At 37.7% G+C, this 25,266-nt stretch overlaps 1 protein-coding gene across 7 annotated transcripts in view; it reads left to right on the top strand.

Annotated features, from left to right (window-relative positions):
* LOC145992053 (uncharacterized) overlaps positions 1-25,266 on the top strand; it is a 133,185-nt gene that overhangs the window by 33,292 nt on the left and 74,627 nt on the right. For all 7 annotated transcript variants that reach the window (XR_014442125.1, XM_083128209.1, XM_083128211.1 and 4 more), the window contains exons 6-9: positions 2,395-2,498; positions 6,044-6,119; positions 8,331-8,692; positions 20,876-22,638. Coding sequence is in view for 6 of the 7 variants with exons in the window: in XM_083128209.1 (XP_082984335.1) it covers positions 2,395-2,498; positions 6,044-6,119; positions 8,331-8,692; positions 20,876-22,638 (2,305 nt within the window). In the remaining variant the exon portion in view is untranslated. The remainder of the gene's footprint in view (positions 1-2,394; positions 2,499-6,043; positions 6,120-8,330; positions 8,693-20,875; positions 22,639-25,266) is intronic.

Below are 25,266 nucleotides of genomic sequence, written 5' to 3'. Positions count from 1 at the left end.
ACCTTCTGTTGATTTCCCTCCTGACATCCTGGTGCCAATGTGGGGGTGCCCCATCCTGCTGGAAATGTCCTCTTCCAGCTGCGGGAAAAGCCATTTCTGGAACATGTGAAGGTAGGAAAGTCCGTTTACAGTGTCATCCTCGATGAACATAGAGCCATACGCCTTGTTACAGGTAACCGCACAAAACACGTTCACCTTGGGGGAATCACAAACGTGTTCTTCGTAAACATGAGGATTTTCTATAGCCCAGATCCTCACATTTTGTATGTTTATTTTCCCGAAAGTTGGAAGGTAGCTTCATGACTGAAGACAACCAACTCAATGAAACCATCTCTTTCCATAAGGTTTTGCATAGCAACGCAGAATTCAAGTCTCTTATCCTTGTCTGTAGGTTTAAGCTCCTGCAACAATTTCAATCGGTAAGGTTTAAATTTCAAACGTTTTTGCAGAATCTTCCACACTGTTGTCTGCTACAAGTTCAATTCTCTGCTTGCACGAACCGTTGATTTTTGGGGGCTTCTGACGAAAGTTGCATGCACACGCTCAACTGGTTCATCACTAACACCTGGCCGGCCTGTTGATTTCCTCTTGCAGATACACCCACTTTCTTTATATTGTCTGTACCACTTCCGAATTGAGTGCACGCTTGGTGGATCTAACCCGAACTTCGTCCTAGAACTTCGTTGCGGAGACAAATAACTGACTGTTGTACATGCAATTCCAGGACACGAAATGCTCTCCTGTCTTAGTTTCCAGCCATCTTGATTTAGTGTCGCCCTAGTGGCGGAATGTGTAACTAAACATCAGTATTGCCAGACACTAAAACTTTTTGAGTTTTTCTTTCATTTAACATAAGTTGCATGTCATTGTGAATAAATAAACGTGAGTTATTAAACTTTGAAATCGGGAAGATCATTTACAATAGCCCTGTAAATTAGATGTAATTGTTTGTTGCTTTTCCCCATCAAAAAACCATGGTGAACATTTACACGCTCACACATTATACATGTTTAAATACAGTATTTCATGATGATCGTCTCATATGCCAGTGTATGAACATTTTTAAACACAGTTCTGGTACATGGTACAGTACAATAAACATATTGAAGGTATTTTGTAGGAAAAGTTCTGTTGCCATTTTTTGTTTATGTCTGATTAATTTCAAAAGATCCCTGGCATCACCAAGGTAGGTTCATCATAGTTGTCACTACCTGCATTAATGAAGGCAGTGGTCCTCGAAGTTAATTTGAGGACAACAAACATAACAATGTGAAAATATGGAACAAAATACAATTCTGATAGATTGTACTTTGAAACTGTTCTGAATATCTTTGAAGTACAATTATGTTCGAGTTTATGTAGGAATAAATTATCAAAATGTCAGTTCAGAAAATGAGCACCTAAATTTCTAAGTATGGATTTAATTTGCTAAAACAAACATTAAAGTCACTGGTTACATGTAGTATTAATAAAGGAAATGTTCACAGCTGGCTCAGCCAAGCACGTTAAGGCTCTACTGGACATTTGACAGATGCCAGGGTAGTTTTTTTTTACGAATTTTCCACTCCTTTCGAAAAACTGGTGTGATATTCCAAAATTTGAAAAATTATATCTGCTAAGAATTCCTTCAACAGAATTCACGTGAATTTTCATGTGGTTTGCTTTCACTGTTGTCCAGAAAATTTCAATAGTTTCATGGTTACATAAGTTTATTAAACTATTGATAGACAACTGTGAATGCAAACGACTTGAAGATTCACGGGAATGCTCTAGTTTTTGGAATATCGTAGCTGTTTGAAAGGAGAGGAATATTTGCAAAAACTCGCCCTGTCACCAACCAAAGTTCTTAAGTGGTCGACTTTCGAAACTGTTATCAAAGTTCCAGAGTTTTGAGTTCCAGCTTTGACTAAATAACCAAACTAATAAGAAAAATCAGTCAATTCATGTAATCATACCCTCATTGTCACTATTAGCGTAAAACTTCTCCTTGCATGTAGCACCCTACTATGAAGGCACATTTAGGTGATGTGGGGGTAGGACCCCACACATTCTTGATCTCAGCAATTTTGGAATTGATGTGATCAACACCATGCTCTGGCCACCTTTACCCCCCATATACCCGTTGGATTTGATCCTGGGTGACCCTAGAGCCACTTTATATGGGAACAAGGCTGGAAAAATTTCACCCTGGGATCCTCATGGCTGCCCTACAGACTACACCGTGGCTGTATTAGCCAACAGTGGCATGGAATATCATAAATGGAAGTACATTCTTCACAGAATTAGTGTAATTTAGTATTGGAGGGGTTGATTAATTTTATAGCAGTATTTGCATCAATTAAAATTTTATCTATCCATTATTTATGAATTGTCTTCTTTCATCCTATGATGTAGTAACCAGACCCTTTGATTTGAGTGTCATAAATGAACACTTGGAGAATACACCAGAGGAAAGGACTGAGAGTCCCCTGACTACCCATGAAGAGGAGCTCAGTGAGGTATTGTATACAACTTCAGTTTTCTATATTACTCTTTGGTGATAATAATAAATTGTTGATCACTTGCATGATTCTCACTAATGGAAAAACCTGGAAGAGTTAGGAGATTATAAGTAGAGGCATGCATATTTTGTTTTTGATGAAAATACAAAATGTGAAATAACATGCTGTAAAATTCATTTTTCATGTTTCTGAAAGGTGTGAGGTGCATTTTCTTACCCTGTTTTGTCAGGAAATGATGCAAAATGAACTGCAAAATGTGAAATAGACTCTTAAACACGAAATTTAGAGTTTATTTACCAACGCAACACTTACCGAAGTTTGAATTAGCCTGTGATTTATGCAGTTCACGGAAAAATGATTAACTCTGCTGTAAATATTTGAGAAGCAAAATTGGACCCCTTTACAGAGGAATAAACTTAATGCTTTGGTAACTACTTAAATGTGTTATTAGAAGGGATGTTTATTTTGTGTAGTAAGTGCAATTTTGAAATCAAATTTAGGATTACGTTCACAATTTTAAAACCAAAATCTCATTTTATATACCACTTTTGATCTGATTTTTCACTGCTGTAACACCAACATTTTATTTTATTTACCACTTTTGAACCCGAAATTTATTGTTTTTGTACTGAAATTTTGCTTTTTCATTTACAAAAAAATATGTGCCTCTAATTATAAGTACACTGGCTCCTTGCAATGAATGTGGATTTTTTTGTATATATCTGTAAATCCTATTTTGATATAAGAATTGGTTTTTAAGAAAAAAGAAATACTAAAAATTATTCTGCTGCTTTCAACTGGAGCCATGGCTTTCTTATTTCGGCTCCCAAAATATGCTCTGAAAAGAATTATGTTAATTTTAAACATTACCGAATGGGTATAAAATTCGAAATTACAGAAGGATATGGAAATTTATTTGTAAATACATACGGACCTTGATTTTATGATTTTCAGGCAAGTAAGTCGAAAAACTTAATGTAAATGTGGGAAAATGTTGTAACATTTGGTCTATTGGCCACATGAGGATTGGATATATGTGGGAATATGTAAATCAGGGTTGCACTGTACCTGGAAAAGTCGATGGAATTTGCCCAAAGAGAAGGATTATTGACCTAACATTTTTGTAAGTGACAGAGAACCTCCCCGGTGGTGTAGTGGTACATTGTCACCTTGTAATTAATGGGTTCCAGTTTAGCTTGTGGAGGTACATTGCACAATCTTCAGATCTCACTTCCAACTGTAGGTCCAGTCCAATCAAGGCTTTCACAGCTAAGTGAATAGAAAAATAAACTGACTTTGTAAATGTTAAACTGCTGATTTGGTTTTGATAGTGATTACATGGATTTAGAATGCATATACAGTAAAGTAAATTTTTTCAACATTTGATTATGATAAATGCACAAATATTGTGCTCAATGTATCATCATGAGAAAGTACTATCTGATGTTTACAAAAAGCTAATGAAAACTTACCAGGTGGAAATAAATATATATATATATATATATATATATATATATATATATATATATATATATATATATATATATATATATATATATATATATATATGAAGAAAAGTATACCAGTGCACTTACATGCAAAATTCTCAATTCGTCCACAATCTTCTCCACTGTTACTCACCTGTTTGCAGTAATTAGTTTATACAGGGTGGTCACAAAGTTGGTGTACCACTTTAATTTTTGACACTAGGATGGTAATAGTTGTTTTACTTGATATGAACACATACCTGTGTCATTGATTAACCACCTCTGGGATTTCTTGGAGGCTCTTCAGAATGTATTGAGGAGAACGTTACTGCCGGGAAAAAGGTCTTATTCACACTTGCATCGCGAAGTGTGCCAAAATATGGTGCAGAGTTCGGCCGTGCTACGAAAAAGACTGTCTCCATACCGATGTTCCAGACACTTAAAACAATCAAGTATGTGTTCATATCAAGCATTCAACTATAACCATCGTAGTGTTAAAAATTCATGGGGGGGAGGGGAAGTACGCCCACTTTGTGACCTCCAGTTCATGTTGTTCAATGCTGTAACTTATCATCAAAGTTGACATTCTTCTCTTCCAGAAATGACAATATTTTTCTATCTTTATGCCAATTCTCAAACAATGTGTACCATTTTTCAGTCAACTGGTACAAATTTGCATTATAAGTGTGCATGACACGCAGTTGGCAACACATTTTGCCAACAATAAGCAACTCACTGCATGAACTTCCACTTTGGATACTATTTTCAGCTGACACGACATTGTTCTAGAATGATAACTGATGAACTGTTTCTGTTATGTTGAAAACATTACTCTGGATGTGAATCTGAAGTACCGGGTGTTGCATAAATATGTGAGGGGTTACAAATATTTATTGCAAGTAAACTATTGAACTTACGTTAATGAAACCAGTCCAGAACGATCGAAGAACACGAACAGTTTCTTTGACAGCTACAAATGTTCAATATATGCACCACGGGTAACACGGCATACATCAATATGATAGGAACGCAAACAGTTTGTGCGTGCATGTTTCGTTAAGCTGAGAGTTCATATCCCTGCTGCTAGGCGACATTCAAATCTCCCACATCACTCACAATGTTTTGGTCCCCAAGATCACCAGACCTTACACTGTGTGACTTCTTTTTGTGGGGTTTCATCAAAGACATGGTATTTGTCTCGCCGATGCCGCGTGATATTGTAGCCCTAAGGGAGAGTACCATCGCAGCGATAGACACTATCAATAGGCCCAAGTCGATGTGTGTGGCAAGAAGTAGACCATCGTGTCTGTGTGTGCAGCGTTACCCATGCTGCACACATTGTAGTTGTACAAAATAATTGTTTATTTTCCTCGTTCGTTATGGACTGGTTTCATTAATTTAAGTTCAATAGTTTACTTGCAGTAAATTTTTGTAACCCCTCACATATTTATGAAACAACCAGTATAATAGCTGTTGTTAAAAGTTTCATTAAAATATCCCCTTTTCTGATTCGGTCACATAATGACTTCCTGTCTTTTTCAGCAATGGTGCAAGTTATATTCAATATGATGATGCATTGTATATGCATGTTCAGTATTTTAAGAGCTAAGAACTTCAAAAATACACACGCACACACAAAAAAGTGAACAAACAAACAAACAAAAGCGAACAAACAGAGAAAATACAAAGTTGAGTTACTCTGTTTTTTTTGTTCTGAATAGTATTTTATATCACTGACCAAATTAAACAATTTCTTGTGGCACATTGCCAACCTTCATGGCACAGTGGTTAGATTCAAAGTCAGGGTTCCTAAGTTTGAGTCCTAGGTTAGACACATACTTTCTATTGTGTTTCATCATTTATTTCTTTATCACTCTTCATATTCATATTTGTGATTAACATGAAGAAATTAACAAAGAAAAGGAATAAAAGAAAGATACAATTTTTGATCTCTTGACAATTGAAAAATATGAAAAGTTTTTTGTAGTTTTTTCTTTGTGTGTGTGTAATGTGCTGTATTTTTCTGTTCAGGATATTATTTTTGTTTCTTTTCAGGAAGAGGAGACATTTACTAGAAGGTCACATTCCGTAAGGAATATAGACATGCGTGGAGGAAGCGTATTCCTGAAAGGTAATGAATTCTTTATAACATATTTCAGTAAAGGTTCTTCACTCTTAAATATTTGCATAACAATTGATAAACATAAGGGCATGCATATTTTGTTTTTGATGAAAACCTGAAATGTGAGATGACATACTGTAACGTTCATTTTTCATGTTTTTGAAAGGTGTGAGATGCATTTTACAGCCGTGTTTTGTTACAAAATGGTGGGAAAAGAATGCAAAATGCGAAATAAACTCTTAAATGCGAAATTTAGAGTTAATTTTCCATCGTAACGTTTTCCGAAGTCTGAATTATCCTGTCAGTTATGCAATCGTGGGAAACTAATAAATTCTGCTGTAAATATTTGAGAAGCAAAAATGGACTCCTTTACAGGAATAAACTTAATACTCTAAAAACTAAAAACTACATAAATGAATTTGACAGGATATGTTTAATTCATGTAATAAGTACAATTGAGGCACATTGCACAGTGGTTGGGATTCCACTATAAACCATAGGTCCAGTCCTGATTAGCCTACATGCACATAAAGTGGACATAAAACTTCAAAAAAACAATTGGATTTCAATGCTCAAATCTCACAAACTTCGTTTTTAATCCAAAATTTGGTTTTCTATTATGCAAAATCTGTATACGAGCAGACAACTTTTCTTGTGTCTAAACTTATATTCTCTTTCTTCTTCTTTTTCATCTTTTTACTCTATTGTTACTTAACTCTGATAAACTTACTTTTCATTTTTCCGCGTAAATTTATTTCGCGATCGATTTCGCCACCTGTCTGGTGGCTTCGTCAGGCGAGTACTGTCTTGCTGCGGGCAGCGTGGTTCCTTCTTCTTCCACTTGTGCTCGTGCCAGCGCTAGTTGACTCAGTCCTTTCACTTTCTGCTGTTCCCGTGTGGGCGTAGCGCTTCATTCGTTTACTGCGGTGTAAGTGGCGGTTCCCGCTCTTGTCATCTGCGTTCGTGGAACGGCAGTTGTTTGAAAGTGCAGGCAGGCTTTTTTGCGAACGCTTGAGGTCCGGGCTTGGTTTCTTGTCGTGGGGGAAGAGCAGGTTGGGTGGGTGCACATATTCCTGAAAGTAGGAAGCCAGGTTTTATTGAGGGCCCTGGGGTTAGTGTTGAGGTCGGCGGGCATGGTCACTATTGCATAAGTTTCCTTTGAAAAGCTTTCCAATGTGGATTTTTGCTTGCATGACTGTTTTGGCCGAGTCTATGTTATGGTTTTCGTCTATGAGGTGACAGTGACCATGTCGCTGGTCAGCATCATGCTCCTTGAGCCTATCATCGAGCCGGCACTTTGTAATACCTATGTACTTACCTCCGCATGTGCAGGGGATCATGTAGATGCAAATTCTTGCATTGGGGTCGGTGTAATATCGTTTGAAATGGGTTAGGTGGGAGGCTATGGAAGGAGAGGGTTGCTCTGCTATCTTGAAATTGTACCTGGTTAGAACTTTTTGAATTTCCTTGGTTAGGCCAGGATGTCGAGAGGGCGATCCATTTTTCTTTCGTCTTTTCTTTCTGGGGGCATGGCTGGTTCATTTTTCTTCTTTTGGTAGTGTCGAGGAGGTGGAGGAGTTCCTGTCGACTGTACCCATTGCTGAAGCCAAGGGAGATGATATGATAGAATTCAGTTTGCAGGTCTAATTACCTATCTCCGCGTAACCGCCAAACAGATATCTTTAGATACAATGTGTCTATTGCTACTGTTTTTATTGCAGCTAGCATAATCCCACATAATATGATTGTTATGTTCTCAGTGTGTGGCCATACATATACACCACCCGCAGTCGAATCTAGTCAAAGCAAACACAAAGCGTACACCTTCTGCAATGCAACAGCACGTTGTGTATGGCATATATCCACACTTAGGGGTTCATTATTTTTATGTACATGTACAAACATGAATGTGGGTAACATCTTAATTGTAATTTTCACATAAGAATTTTTGAGTTGATAGGCCACTTTTATATAGACACCTTGTCATTCTCAAAAACTAATAAAAACACGTTGCATATGGCAACACTGCTATAAAAAAATGAATAACTGATATCATGATAATAAATAATGAAACTCTTGAGAACTTCTTTTGAATATTCATTTAGTTGTTTAATTTTATGCAAAAGTAGCTAGATACTGGGTAGCTGTAGCAAAGCAATGTTTTAAATGGAGCGTTCTGGTCACTTCATTATGAACTATAAATTCATCATCATTTTACAGATGCACAAGTGCAGTTACGAAGAATAGATGGCTTTGTGTCTTCACCAGCAGTGAATATGTCAGGCAGCAGGAGAATAGAATTGTCATTGCAGCCATGTAGTGTTGTTGTTGAGGAATTAACGGAAGCTCAGAAGAGATCGTTGTCTTCTCTGGAGTTGATGAAAGAGAAGCAGTCGTCGCCAAGAGTAGTTCTCACGGATTCAGTGAGAGGCTCCATTTCACCTATTTACCACCCAGCGAAAGAGAAACAGATCACCCCAGTAGTTGTGGAAACAAGGAAAGAAAGGTCAAAGACTCCTGTTGTCAGTTTGAAGGACGTTTCGCCGTACTTGCAGAATTCTACCAGTATTAGTGTTCAAAAGGTATGTAGATGCAGTTGTTCGCATTCTTAAAGCAGAGGCAATGTGTAAAACGTCCATCTTATATATTTAAAATGTTATTGAATTTAATTTTCATTCCTTTTTAGCAGCGGTTCCCAAACTCTTTTGTGCTAAGAGATTAGGAAGAAAAATAAATGTGACATGTCAAAATTGTGATTTTGTGTACAGTGAAATTGCAGTTATATGTTTCGTGATGGTATGTTTTTCTCGTTAGTACGTTTTCTTTGGCAGTCCCTGCCAATTCCCCTAAGATTGTGTACTATTATACCATATTTACTTGTGTGTGTATAATGCACACACTGGTTTTTGATGGGGAAAAGTGTCAAAAAATTATATCTCATATACAATGTGCAGTATAATGCAGGTTCAAGAAATGGCTTTCTTAGTTGTAGGTCGTAAAGCTGTTGCTATGCCGATCAAAAGTGAATTACATCATACCTATTCAGTGAGTCACCTGTTGCTATGTGGACCAAGAGGAGAATATCCTCTTGTTGAAACAATGTCACCAACCCAATCCACATCCCCCCCCCCTCTCCCTCCACTCTGTTTAGCATCCCAAAGCTTTCACTCTTTAACCACCTCATTTATTCTGTAATAGAAGAATGCAAGATCAAAATTACGTTATGGATTTGCAGTCCTCAGGAAGTTATTTTCTATTATTTCTCACCCAACAAATACTGCTGATACGCATCCCATGTGTCGGGAGGCGCATGCTCGAATTCCACCAAAATGACTGCTTTTCCTGGTGTCACAGAACATTACATTGCAAAGCGAAAAATCATGGGAAATGCCCTTTAAACTTTTATACAAGGTTTTGCTCATTTCCTCTACTTTTTGTAAATAAAACTTCAAGACTATTCAACAGTTCTATGACTAATGTAACATTTATAAGAGGCACATTCAGGACCCTCAAACTAGCAGTTAGCACCACACAATTTCTCTCATTAAGGCCTTTAAACTCTCCATATGTCATATTATTTGCCCAGTAATACATTTTAATTATTATTTTCTTTTTCCTTATCTTTTCTTTCATCCAAAGTATGATAAAAATCACAACATCCCTTCATTTTGTGATGAGCTTATTTCAACCGCATGTCACATTAGTGTCACCATCTTGAATGGAATACTCTTGCCATATTCAGAAACTGCAGAATTTAAGCATTACAATGATATATAACATGATAGGGTTCTGTAAACATGAAAAATCATGGAATGACCCTGGTCAGTTTCATGTTGGCTGTCCGAATTATTCCGTGCATAATACGCACCACAGTTTTTGGGGACAAAAATTTTGAAAAAAAAAAAGTGCATTATATATGAGTAAATACGGTATTTCAGTTAAACAATTTTGTCGAATTATACGTTCAACAAGTTTACTCCCACAAGAAAAGAAAAATTTTAACAACTGCTTGTTCGAAAGAATGCTGCTCTTTGGAGTTCAAGATTTCCACGAATATAACGTGTGCCACTCTTTCCCATGGAGGTTTTCTTATCTACTGTTAACACGTGAGGAGACTCTTGACTTGAAATTCTAATTTTGTTGCTTGCATCGGAAGGCTGGGGAGGGGCAATTCTTGTTTCTTTGTATTAGGGATGGGACCGATTAATCTGTACTCTGTCGGTATCAGCCGATATAGGTATATCATCATATTGGTTTATTTACCGATATTTTTAAAGATGTTATTTTTTGATGTTACAAAAGTTGACACAATTCTTTAATTATCTCCTCATAACAGTTGGGCTGAAAAGTTAGTAGGCTAACATAGTAAAAAATATATTTTTTTGACAAAATTCGATTTTATTATTCAATATAGTTGCCTTCGAGGACGATACGATTATAGCGGTCATACAATTTTTCGATGCCATTTTTATAGTACGATTTCTCTTTAGCCTCAAAATAGGCCTCAGTTTCGGCGATTACCTCTTCATCAGTGCTAAATTTCTTTCCAGCGAGCATTCTTTTAAGGTCTGCAAACAGGAAAAAGTCACTGGGGGCCAGATCTGGAGAATATGGTGGATGGGGAAGCAATTCGTAGTCTAATTCATATAATTTTGCCATCGTTTTCATTGTTGCTTTTGATCGATTGTGAGCACGTGCGGCACCCATTTTGCACACAGCTTTCGCATGTTCAAATATTCATGCACAATATGTCCAACACGTTCCTTTGATATTTTTAGTCTCAGCTATCTCGATCAACTTCACTTTACGATCATTTAAAATTATTTTGTGGATTTTTTTTATGTTTTCGTCGGTAACAGCCTCTTTGGGGCATCCACTGCGTGCATCGTCTTCGATGCTCATTTCGCCTCGTTTAAATTTAGCAAACCACTTCTCAACGGTTGATTTTCCTGGTGCAGAGTCCGAACAATGTTTATCAAGCCAAGCCTTGGCTTCAACAGTATTTTTTTTCGCCAAAAAGCAATGCTTTATTAACACACGAAATTCTTTTTTATCCATTTTTTCACAATAACAAAAGCTTCTTCACTCACAATGCTATATATCACGAACTAATTATCCGGCAGCTGTGAAATTTATACACGTTTCTTTTGAAGGTTAGTACTAAGTAAAAATCACATGGATTTACTTCTAGTAACGCCATCTATGAGTCAGCCTACGAACTTTTCAGCCCAACTGTTATTTTCCTCTGAAAACTGACTGCAGCAATCTGTCAACGTAACTTTCTTTAACGGAGTAATGTTCATAATGAAGATGATCGTAAAAACTGGAGCCGGCAAACCGGTTCCAAATCTCACGTTCATGTTGTCAATTTAACTGCTATATATTTTTTTAGAGGAACAGTGTGCAGAATGAAGCTGACCATAAGCAACTGCAGTCAGTAAACCATTTCCAAAACTCGCATTCGTGCTTTCTCATTGAAACATTATGAAGTCTTTGCTACCCTACCTTGCGTACATCCTCGAGCAGGTTGATAAGAAATACATGCTATGCACAGCCTGACCGAGGGGGCTCATTTTTCGCACCCGCAACTTCACTGCTGCTTGTTCCCTTCGACTTGTTACATCACAAAAAGTTCCGTGTGTTAATGCTAAGAAATCTTCACAACGAATAGACTTGCCGTGACGTCAGAACACAGAGGGGTGGGGCTTGTGTTGGTTTTGGTGTGCTATCAGATATACTGCTTTCTAGATGGAGAAGCGAGCAGAAGGGAGGGAGCATGGATGATGCCAGCCAACTGTTGGCCATGCATTGCCAAATTGTGCGTCGTTCTTCAACATAGTCCTTTCCTTTATTCGATGTCAAGTGTTTGTATCATCATTAGGGATGTGACGAAGCTGAAAATTTACCGATGCCGATGTACTCACCGATAATTTTTGGAACCGATACCGATATTTAACCGATTCCGATAATAAGATTATTAAACAGAAATGGGATGTTATTTTCAGCATGACAAAAATAAATTTGCTGTGTACATTTGTATTGCATATCATATGTATATACATATATATTCTCAAGAGATGCGACTACAAAAGGTGGTTATGTGAACCTTTAAAAAGAACATGGATTCTCAAGAGATTTTACATTAGTAGACAAGCAGTTCTTTGAAATGCAAAATGGATTCCTGTTCTTAATGTTGGAAATTTACTGCTGTCAGATTCAACTTCAGAAACACGAGTTTTGGAAGCAGTTCAGGAAGTAACCTACTTCTTCTCTTATCGCAAATCTGTTCAGCAACACTGAACACTCAATCACTGAATACTGATGCTCAAGGATGCCCAAGTATTTTCTCAGCACTTGCTTCAGGTTTGAATACTCACTTTTGAATTTCCAATACAACAGCAGATCCTGGTTCAGCAATGTACTGTTTTATTTCCGATTTTGAGTTAGGTTGATCCTCTGAATGAGAGTTTGCAATAATTTTATTACAAAAACTCAACAATAATGATGAATCATAACCTAATTTTCAATAAATCTTACAAAATTAAAATATAAAACTTATTAGAAGGTAAAACTCTAGTATAATCTGTACCGGTTTAAATATCGAATTTTTGCCGATACCGATGCCGATGTTTCAATTTCTGCCGATTTTTATACATCTGTAATCGGCTTCGGCACATCCCTAATCATCATGAAAGAGAACATTCCAATTATTCTGTTTATATCTTTCCTATTACCGCAACAATGTCACCTGCAACTGTTGTGCTCTTTTTGGTTGGATTTCACTCCACAGGGAAAGGTGTTCAAGATTCAAATGTAGTAAATAATTTTGCATTTTCTTTTGGAAAAAAAAAACACTAATAAAAAAACTGACAGTGACTGATGGTGCCAGACAGAGGCAGATCCTCCCCCCCCCCCCACACACACACAACTCTCCTCAGTCGGCAGCTGTCCTACAGAGAAGAAAAATTGAATAATTCGTGAACTTTCATATTGAAGATGCATTTTAAACGTAGCATTTAGAGATATATTAAATTTGTCTGCTCCCGTGGGAATGTCTCCCACCTCGACATTAATATTTTTTTGTGTGCTGTTACTGATCTCGAATTATATTAAAATTCTCAGAGTTAGAATAGCCTATTTTTGCATTGCATTTCACATTTTTAAAGCACATTTCTGGGGGTGTGCAGGAACTAGAAAAAGTCTGTTCCGGGATCAGGGGGGGGGGGAGGATTCTCATCCCAATACTGACTTACAGAAGTAACATTTCTTGAAAATAGCAGGTTTTTTTTCCAGAATAGCCAAAACAGTCACTTGAGGGGAAAGTAATAATTAGAATTTGAGATATTCACAATGCTGGGAAATTCAACATTTCCTGCAACATGGAAAATTTTTACCCACCCAGAACATTCGTTTCTTACATTGCATCTAAAGATATCCATTTGGCGTTTACGCAGAGATAGGTAATTAACTCTGATGCACTTACTATTCATTTTTCCGCGAAAGTTTTTTCCGGCGATCGATTTCGCCACTCGTCTGGTGGCTTCGTCAGGCGTGAACTGTCTTGCTGCGGCTGGTGTGCTTCCTTCTTCTTCCGCTTGCATTTGTGGCGGTGCTAGTTGATGCAGCACTTTTACTTTTTGTCCTTCTCGTGCGGGTGTAGTTCCTTCTGTTGCCGCTCCTCCCCTGCAGCATGCTCCCACCCAACCTTCTCCTCCCCTGCATCAAGAAACCAAGCACAGACCCCAAATGTTAGCAAAAAAGCCCGCCTGCGCACACGAGCAAACACCGCCCCGCGAAAGCAGATGACAAGATCTGGAACTGCCTTGTACAGTGGAAAAATGAACAGTAAGTTTATCAGAGTTAATTTGTTTCTTAGTTTAAAAGAAATTCCCCATTCCGCACACACTTGCATATTCGATCTAGCGACAATAGCGAAATATACAGTCTAGTTGTTGGAAACACTGTCTCAGCTGTGCTGCATGCGCTCTGGTGCTGCTGCTCTCTTTACTCTATCTCTGTTTGTGTGCATCGTGTTGAATACATCGTGCCGCGACTTATGTGTGTAGTTATCGAAGTTTGTTTTTTGTGTTTTTTATTTATTTTTTTTCTGCGTAGAGACATGCCAAAAGAGAAGAGTACAGTGTGGAAAAATTTTAAGATTAAAATAACTGATGTTTCTAAAGTTGTGTCAACATTGTTTTGCCGAACTTTTTCGAGGTGGGAAATCTACAAAATCATATACCACGTCTAACATGCAATATCATTTGAAACTATGTTTTCCACATCTGAAAAAGCTGAAAGAATAAGATGGTGAAGAAGCATTTGCTGAAAGTGAAAACTCCAATTCCGGTGAAAGTAATGCTGAAAAATAAGAGAAAATACATAGTGTGCAGTGTGATGTTTTTGAACCAACACCTGGCCCAAGTACATCTGTTCTTCCTAGCCATGACATGCTATCAGGACATCAAAGAACAATTGAAATCTTATTATGCAGCCGACAATAGACTCTTTGTTAAACGAGAAGAGAAAATATTTACGAAATGACCCAAAATATATAGCAATTGATAAGAAAATAAGTGAAATGATTGTTCTGTACATGTTATCAATGCAAACCGTAGAAAAGGTTGGATTTCATAGGTTTATCAACTTTCTAGAACCACAGTATCAGATTCTGAATCGGAAGGCATTGTCTTCCTCACTGATTCCTAAAATGTATGAACGTGTATCACAGAAGGTCCATACAATGCTGGAAACGTGTACATTCATTGCTGGACAGGATTTTTTGAGTGTGACAGCACACTTATAGACGCAAATTTTAAATTAATTACTTTAAATCTTGAAGTGGTGCCCTTCAGTGGCACAAGCCACACTGGATTGAACATTGCAGAAAACCTCAAAGAATGATTTCAATAAATTGGAATTTCCTCGTCAGTAAGAGTAATCATTACAGACAGTGCTTCCAATATCAAACGTGCTGCAGGCTGGTTGAATGATCCAGTACCTATATGGATACCATGTATGCTACATTTGCTTCAACTTGTTGTCAACCAGTGCCTAAATCAAACTGAAATATCTTCTGTTATTAAAATTGTAAAGAGGATAGCAACACACTTTCATATGTCACCAAATGACTCCAGAAAATTGAAGGACTTCCAGCTCATAGTTTGATCCAAGATGTACCTGCTTGATGGGATTCGACATATCTTACGTTGGGACGTTTCTTTGAGCAAAGATGTTCTGTAACAGTTGAAACATCATCTTTGTCGCTACCAGTCGAAATAGCATCATCACAGTGGACCCTCATTGAGAGTTTGATAAAGGTCTTAGAAATCTTTCGTGAAGCAACTGCATCATGTAGTAGTAATAGCACATCGATATCAGACATAATTCCAATGAAGAACAATGTTGTGCAGGCAATGAATAGTTTTGCATATGAACGCCGAGTGAAGAACTTAGCAGAAGATTTGAAATCAACACTAGAATGTTGATTTCAAGAGCTTCAGCCTGGGACGAAAGAAGTCTTCATGAAGGCAACAAGTCTGGATTCTCGCTACAAATTAAGGTAAGAATAAATCATTAACTTTACAATACCTTCTCTGTTATGTACCTGCCACTTTTTTTTTTTTACCAAATTTGTTATTTTTTTTATTATTTGCATAATTTCAAAATGTATTAAGAATAAAAAAAAAGGTATCTGCTATCTAGCTATCTAAAGTGTTACATTATGTATTATTAATCAGAACCCAGCAAATAGCAAGAATAGTTAGGTTAAGTCTCAAAGTACCAACATTGTGTCTTGGAGATAACTGGAAGTTAAGTTGGGCTTCAAGTTACCAAAACAGTCAACATCATATAATGTAGTTTGGTTTTTGTGCTAAAAATACACATTGCTTTTTTTCAGAATTTTTAAAATATATATATATTTCTGAATTATGCCTTCATTAAGGTAATTTGCCAAAACTGGCAATAAATCAAATCTAAATAACAAAATACAAATGCAATACAGCAGTTTGTGATTTTTTTTCGTTCCTGCATTTCGGGGCACAGCAGAAAAACATTACTTTGTTTGAGTTTGTTTTAAATTCACCTTATGCACAGAAAGGTTAATTGGTACTGAACGTGCAGTTAAAAGTGGAATCTAAACCCTGTGCAATATGCGTTCGTGCTGTGTGATGCTACAATACTCCATATGACTCAAGTAACTTTACCAAACTCCAATATTATAACTTCTTTGTGTAATTTGTCGCACAAACAGCGAAAAGAAGAAAAGTTTTCGTCATAGTTTTCAGTCCTCGTGGTATGAATGACTAGAAATAGAGATTATTTATTCATGGGCGAAGTTCAGCCTGTGGCTGCTCTGCCACTTAACCTACAAAACTAATATATCATTATGAAAGTTTATTTTTTTGTTAATATCTAAATCCTTTATATTTTGTCAATGGGAATGTTGAGCATTAATTTCAAAACTCTTAACATCGAATGATCTGTGGACAAAATTAGTTTAAAATGTTAATCATGTTTTTTTTTTTTTTATGACACAACATGTTGTATGCTAATCTGCACTGTTACGTCAGCAGAGTGTATGATAGGTAAATGTGTAAATGCTTGCTATGGGGATCTGGAGGCTATGTAAGTTTTTTTTTTAAAAGCCCATTTCTTTTAAAGGGCTAATTTATTGCTAGGCTTTAATTAAACTAGTCAGTAATTAGGCAGTTTTTTTCAGTATTTTGGTCAGTTCAAGTCAGTAATTTTGACTGACTAGTTTCCATCCCTGGGATGAAGTTGCAGTAATGGTTGTTGAAAAAAATAACTTTAGTTCTCTCAAAATAAAATCTGAAAAACACCACCCAACAGAAATAATATGATTTAACACATCTTTCAATTTCTAATTCAAATTAGTGTGGGCAGTATTAATGCAGTTTTCAGTGTAAGATTATTGCAAAATACAGTGGACTCTTTAATTCGAACTCCAAAGTGCTACGAAAAAAAATTGAATTATCCAAAATTCGAATTAACCAGAATATAATAATAAAACAACACCAATTAAATAACACACTGTATTAAACATAAAACTGCATTAATATGCAAACAGTACACCTGCTATGTTTTATCCATATCTCCATCCAGGAACAGTACACTTATTGGAATATTCACATCACGTGATTGTTTGAACCACTTTAAAATACACGTGTCAATATTGGGGAAGTCGCCGCCTCTAACATGCTTTCTCTTTCGCACACACTTCAACTTTCTTATCTAATGTTAAGCTACTGTACGCACCACGTTTTGACTCCACTAAAACACACAGACATATGGCCCCTTCTGTCCTGCAATCTGCTCCCCTCTCAACTTGTTTCTGAGAGGGTGAAGATCACATTCCTACAAACAAAAGCTCTGGGGATTCCCGCTGCCCTCTCTTTATCTGCCAACGGCACATCTGTTAACCATAAAAACAACCTTTTCAAGTAGAAAAGGGGGACAAGTCATCTGTTGGAATTTCTTATGTAGCAACCACTTTGGTCTTTCTTGGAAAGATTTATGTTAAATTATTGGAAAGCTGACTTCAAATTATTTAAATTTAACCTTTAAAATTCGAATTAAGTAGTCATTTTTAACATTGTTTTAGATAGGGGTTTCAAGGGGAATGTGCTTTTGTTCGAATTATCCAAGTTCAAATTAAAGAAAGCGCACTGTATGTATTTAAATCAACTAAAAGTTCATTTTTCCAATGTACATGCTCATACACATCAGAAGTAAAGTTTTTTGATTTCATTTTACAGGATTTTTAGGGAAGCATCACAGTCGACTCTAGTAAGAGAATTGCTACAGCAAGAGTTTGAAGCCTCTACCTCATGTGCGGAAACTGGAGGAAACAGTGATGAACAGATTTCAAGTCAGTGCAATGCTGAATATGGACTTTGGGGTATTTGTACCCAACTTCTTGAGGAGTGTGCCCATAGTGAAACACGTTCCACAGCTCCTCTGGAAGCTGAAATGGACTCTTTCTTCAATGAACCATTGATATCTCATAGTAACAGTACCCTTGGTTATTGGGAAGGAAACACCAAGTATCCACTTCTGAGAAACTGGGCAAATAAATGTCTAAGTGTGCCAGCATCTTCAGTTTCGTCTGAAAGACAATTCAGCACAGCAGGATATATCTGCAACAAAAACCGCTCAACACTGAATCCACAGAAGGTTCAGCAACTTCCATTTTTGAACAAGAACCTGCCAGTTGTAGACTTCAAGTGGGACTACTTTGTGTTATTTCTTTTTCAATTCAAGAAAAACAATTGAAATATCTGCATGTTAAATGTGATTAAAATTGAATTTTTATTTTTCAGATCAATGTAAACAATTGCAATGTTTCTTCGTTTGTTGATAGTGCATATTATCTATAGTTAATAAATGTATTTTTATCAATATTTCTAAATATAACATTCTTCTCAGATATTGATTGAAGGAGTGTCTATTATTCCAATTTTCCTATTCTTGCTACTTTGTATTGAAGGAACACCATGCTCAAGGTGTTGAGATTGTGAGTTGACCACTCGACACGGCTACTACATTTTGGATCAGTAGAATATCGGTATCGGAAAATTTCATTTCGGTACTTTATCGGTATCAGTAAGAATTTCATATCGGCTCATCCTTACTTTGCATCTTCAGTCAACAACCAGTCGAGAGTTGAAACAAATGACATTGCAGTACGATTTGATGTATTTATGAGTGCTTTTAGTGCGTTCTTTTCAACTTGTTTGTTTCATTGCAAACCATTATGTTGCTATAACTTCCATCTTTTGGATGAAACACCTGCTTATTGCAAGATTTGTTGGGCATGTTCATGATATGCATAAGATTTTTATTGATTTCTTCATTTTGAAATTAGCAGAAACTTCTTCTGAAAGTTGAGCACAGCAAACGGAAGGCAGCAGGTTTGATATCATGCTGCAGCTTTTGCCAGTTCAATCTGACTTACAGTGAAAAAGACTGGAGGAATGTGGAAGAAAATGCTACTTGACATTCATATCTTCTTTCACAAATTCGTCAGTTCAAACTTCCAGCCTCACTTGGAATTTTTTTCCTCCTTCTGATTGAATTGGGTGAATAATTAGGTCAGGAACAGAAATTAATGTTTTAATGAAAATGAATTGACTGTTTCCCCACTGGGTATGTAGTGTTTCAAAATGACCCCTCATTCATCCCAAAAGAGAGGCGGCGTAATCTTTCCTGCTGATGTGGTTTCCAGTTGGTGGTATCGGTTCCAGGTTTCATAAGCCTCGCAGGCATCAATATGCCAGTCACTTTGTGGAAGTTAGTGACACCCACCTTGCCTGACCTGCATTACCAGCATGTTACATTCTGACATCATGCTATCAGCTTTTGGCCACTTGTCAAACCATGAGTACCACTGTTGCCAAGTTACAGGACAATCAAATGCTGTTTGGAATTCTTTGGCACACTTTCATTTGACTCACCCTCGTACCTTGGCTAGGTAGAATATTGGTTTCCAGTATTAGAACATTTTTTATGGGTGCTTTATTGGCACCTGTTGAAATTTCTTAAGTCTATTTCCATAAATAATTATTCAAAAAAATAATATAACCTGATGAAAGATATGTGAATAGAGCTCAAATTCCACAAAATCTAAAATATTTTTTGTCGCTTTTTTTTTAAGTAGGTTCGATTACTTATCTGAAATTAGTTTGTAAAGCATGTTGTACATATTCATTTGAGCATGTTAATTGTTCTTTGTTCACATAACCACTAGTGTAATTACAAGTAAAATACAATACAATAAGTGGTGATCGCTCTACTCTGTAGTTCCCCTGAACTCTTTTCAAGTTACACAACCTTATGTGGCTAGGTACTGTAAATTAATAAAATATGATTCATTCATCTTTGCTCTCCCCCAGGTCCCGTCCTATAAGAACTGGGTTTTCTACCTGAGTGCACAGTAACTGGTCATGTAAGGTTGTGGATATAGTAGGTACTTCGGTGGTGTCGGTTTGAAAAATTTCTGAGGAACTAGAATGAATCATCACAAGTAGGATCATAGTTGCTTTCAAAGTGAAATTTATTGTTGAAAACCACACAAAACCAATAACCAGCATGATAGAAGACACCTCCAAAGACCACAACGACTTCTTCCAGCAGATGCAGCAAGTAGCATTGTGGAAACACTGGCCGCTTCTTCCTTGCTGTCTTTTGAACAGCCCTGATAATGACTGGGATGGAGTCGAAACCTTGAAATACTTTTAAAGTGTATTTTATAATGCTGTTTCTTTTGTGTGGCTTTTAACAAGAATCTTGGCAGCACGTAATGTAAGAAGTTTTTTAATGTCATAAGGTAAGCTAAAGTTCCCTGTGCATTTAGCACCGTGCCATGAAGGCACATTTAGTCGATGTTGGGGTAAGGCCCCACACAGTCTTGATCGTCGATATTGGGGTAAGGCCCCACACAGTCTTGATCTCGGCCATTTTGGAAGTGATGTGTCCAGCACCACACTCCAACCACCTTTACCCATTGATTCGAGGCTGGGTACTCACAGCTGCTTTATTCAGGGACAAGGCCGGAAAAATTCCAACCTTAGATCACCCAACCTGGGAATCGGACCTCGGTCTCCCAGAAGACAGTTCGATGCTCTACCAACTCGACCACCTCTGCTGTTTTAATTTGTAATATTTTTTTGTTAAGATTTATTGTATTGTTTTGTAAGATGATAAAATGTTTCTCATTACCTTTTTTTCTCTTTCTTTTATAGTTGCAAGAGTTTCAGCTCAAAAGAACATCCATGACACACAATGACACAAGCAGGGAAGAAAATATGGATGCTAGCGAGCAGAAATCTCCAGTTCCTCTCTCGAGGCAGTCTACAAGCAAGAAACGGTCGTATAAGCTGAGCATTGAATGCGTGAGGGATAGCTCCAGTTTAGATTCTCCGGAAGACAGCTTACAGATGTTTTTTGAGCGTGTTCGAAGTGAAGACCCCCTCGAGGGTCCGAGTTGGAAGTACGAGAGGAAAGGTCACGTGACAACCAGAAGACGGTTGAGTTCTAAAAGGGGTAGACCACGGAAGAAATTGAGCGAATCACCCTTTAAGAAGTCTTCAGCTCGGGAAGGTTTAATTGATAAATCGCCGAAGAAATCAGTGGACAAATTACCCCAATGTATTGTTTCTAGTGCTGATAATTGCAAAACCGATAACCAGTTATCAGAAAATCGTGATAACTTCACTGCCACGCATGTCGAGTCTGAGGCGTATGTTAACATTAATCCTGTTGAAAGAACTACTTGTGTTGTAACAGACATGGAAGTGACCCTTCATATACAAACTCAGCTGCCACGTCTATCTGAAAAGAATCATGAAACTGAGCCAAACAGTGTAATTAGTAGTCTAGCACATCAGCAGGTAGAAGAAGCAACGGAGAATTGTGAAACAGTAAGTGTGAACGCAAGCACTAAAGCAAATTTTCCCGGGCATGCAGCTAGTTGTAACAAAACTGGTGTTGTTTTAGCAAGTAAAAGTGCCTCTCCTGATGCAAATATGGCCAGTAATGTAGGATCATTTCCTGGTGCAAAAGACGACACGCCAATCACAGGTACTGACAGTAAGAGAGGAGGAAGCGTGACTCCAAAGAAATCTTTGCCGTCAGGTGACCCACCATTTAAGAAAGGGCGAGAAACCAGAAAGTTAACTTTTGCGCAAACTGACCAGAGCGACAGAAATGAGGATCAAGTGGAAGAACTTGTCGAGATTTCTGCAGTGTCTGGGACAGAGGCATCATTGAAGGAAAGTGGTAAGGAGAGTGCTTCACCTACAGGAGACCGCATAAACGGATTAGTTCAGGTTGTCGTCGAAAAGTGTGATAACTTGATCGGAAAGACTGGTGATACATCAGAGAGCAGCAGCCAGCAAACAGAAAAGAGACACTCTGCAATAAAGAGAAAATTACAATCGGAGGCATGCGAAAAGAATCAGAATCCAGATTCCAAGTCGAGGAAGAAAGTACGGTTAAGTTCAGATAGTTCTGATTCGTGGAGCCCAAGAGTGGTGCTAAAAAAGAAGAAGGTTGTGAAAAAGAATAAAAAGTTGAAAAAATCCAGCAGCAAAGAATCAAAACATAAAGCGGAAGGAACGAATGTTAATGGACACCAAAAAGAGAACGTGCCAAATGCTACTGAGACCTTACCCAAAGAAGATGAATCAAACAGCATCAATTTGGAAGATGAAGATTCTGGTAATAGTTCTAAGGAGAACATTGTAGATAGCGAGCCAAAGGAATCAAGGGAAGGAAGTATAATTTGTCCACCGAAAATGACACCAAAACTTCGGGACCCAGTGATTATTGTGAACAAATTGGCTGAAGGATCTACCGACATTCGTGAAATTAAAAGAAAGAAGAAAAATAAACAAACTAAAGGAAGAATTGAGGGAAACAAAGCTGGTTCCGAGTCACCCAAAGCAAAAGAATGTACAAAGCTAGAAGATGCACCTAACCCAGCAGTCTCTAATGGTGCTAAGAGGTAAGCTCATATATTTGTTATATATATTTCTTTTTCAGCTGTAAAGTAGGTACAACTAGACATAATATTACTGATATTTTTTCTGCAGTTGATGTCTATTACATCATCAAGGGTGCACATTTAGAGCACCTCCAAGGTACGTACTAAACTTGGAGAGATTTTTCATGCACTGATATGCATCTTTTTGCTTTATGTGTTTTGTTGTACTATAAGCATTCAAAATCCCAGAGGGAATTATGAATCACCCTGTATATTGGATTGGTCAAGTTGTCTCTAATATTACCAATATTCTGTTCGCCATGCTTTCACGTTTTTACCTCACCCCTTTTCCTGCCGAAACCACAGTGCATGCCACGGTGACAGTCAAAAATGCTGCCACATCTTTGCCCTCTCTTCTTGTCTATCGGCAGCCAGCCCTCCTCTGCGTATGGTCTCTGCATTGCCCAGCGGCATGTATGTGAGGGAGGAATCATGACAAGAATGTAAAGAACTAAGGAACTGACCCTAATCGTTCCCCACTCGAAAAATGCTCATGGTAAGAATGTCCACGTAGGTCACCCTCCCCCTGTCCTGTTTCAGGGGCAGGAGTGGCAAGATGCTTGACAACTCTGAACTAGCCCTCCTTTGTCGGTGTGCACTACACCCCAAGATATATGGCTGTGGTTTTCTCTCAGAAAGGGCACACGGAGGATGTTTAAGTACGGCAACAAGATTACACCTATTTGTGTATATTGGGTAATACCGTTAGACTACCACTTACTCTGTCCCATCTTGAGTAAATTGTAATATCATTTTCAAAAGATCTGAGACAATCGTGTCTTGACCAAATACAAAGCAGCATATTCTTTATAAGAAACCAGTTAGTTGTGGAAAACTGGTACATTGTTGTAAGCATATCATGAGTGGAAATCATGGTGCTTCTTAGTTTGACCTGATAGAACCTATTAATTTAATTTCACAAGCTCACTGCTAACTTCATTGTCTGAGTTGTCTAGGATGCAGGATGTATTGTGTCTGGCCTCTCCTTACTGGGTTGCATTATCTGTTTGTCTATGCTGCTGGTGCTTCCGAGGGATGAATGGCTGGGTGGGATTGAGGCTTTTGTGAGTATCTGTGTTACTTTGTATTATCCAGATTGTCCAATTGTCCACAGAAGATTGAGTGGGCTTGTACATTATCCTTGACAGGCAGTCAAAATGTTCCTAGAATTCCTCTTCAGACAGAGTATGAGAGATAAGATAATGTACTCATTGTTGTGGGAAGCTTAACATGTCTGCTTGCAGTCGCAACATGTCTGGACAGATTTCAGCATGCAGTGTCGTTACTGTTCTATTTAAGTTAGTCATGAGTGTTGGCCATTTGGTATAATTTGATGAACAGCACGCGAATATCAGGTTCTTGATCAAATGGGAAAAATCTTCTTCACAGATGTTATTGGCCCTCGTCATATAGTACTAAAGAAGTCTGCATTTCTTGACTGGTTTTCCCAGTTTAAGATTGGACAGTAGACTGAGGATGACCAGTGCAGCAGGAGGCTTCCACATCCATCCACAACTAAAACAACTGATTAAAAAAGTGCAACGACTGATTCAATCTGATCCAGAAATGAATATTATAGAGTTGTAACAAAAAGTTAGTGTGTCTTGTGGATCCATTTATGTGATTCTATCTGACGATTTGAAGTTGAGCCATGTTAGTGTGAAGTTTGTTCCAAGACAGGTAGAATGAATTGTTTGTGCATCACGATGATGCACTGAACCACACATCACTTGTGCAGAAATTCTTTGCGGAGAATAACATTCCTGTCATTGCCCAACCACTGTACTCTCTGGATCTAGCTGTGAGTGACTTTTGACTGTTCCCTACACTGAAAATGGGCCTCAATGGGAGGGGTTTTGCAACCATGGAGAACATCAAATTGAATGCAACAGCTGAACTCTAGACTATTTCAGAAGAAGCTGTCTGCCACTGCTTCCTTGTATAACAAGATTGATGGAACACACACACGTGTGTGTGCATGCGGTGAGGCAATATGCGCACAAGGTCAGGCAATGCTACTGTGGTAGGATGGGATGAATTTCTATAACTATTTTCAATGAAGGATCCAGTTTTGTGGAGTACTACAGATGGACTGTCCAGTAGCCTTCAAATGCTGAGAGAGGTTGCACTTCACGTGAGGGTTCTTTTTTAGCATGCTTCCCTGTATTACATATGTAGCTTCAGTGGCATTGACTAGCACTGTGCAATATATTGATATGAAGTCTTTATTCTAAAAAAATATTGACCTCGATGGTTCAGTATTATTGCTATTGTCTAGGGCTGAGCCGATGCTGATGTATCAGTATCGTCCGACCAGTGGTATTGGTATCAGTTGGAAGTTAATTACCCATATCGACCGATAACTTTTCCGGCATTTTGATCTTCCACAAGCTCCGCAAAAATAGCGCAGAGGGAGTCAAATTTTCTTGGAAATTATTCAAAATTTGAAGTTTCTTTTTATTCTACACCAGTTATAAAAAACTTAATTTTGCGATACCATAAACATAAACATGTAGTTTAATTATTTTCTTGTAGTTTACGGTTATTACAAGCATAAGAAAACAGTTTTTCGTTGTGACGTTTCAGGAG

This window comes from Lepisma saccharinum, chromosome 9, assembly GCF_977018435.1.
Source record: "Lepisma saccharinum chromosome 9, izLepSacc3.1, whole genome shotgun sequence".
NCBI lineage: Eukaryota > Metazoa > Arthropoda > Insecta > Zygentoma > Lepismatidae > Lepisma > Lepisma saccharinum.
The sequence above is the reverse complement of the archived record's forward strand: the minus strand, read 5'-3'. Positions and strand labels throughout refer to the sequence as shown.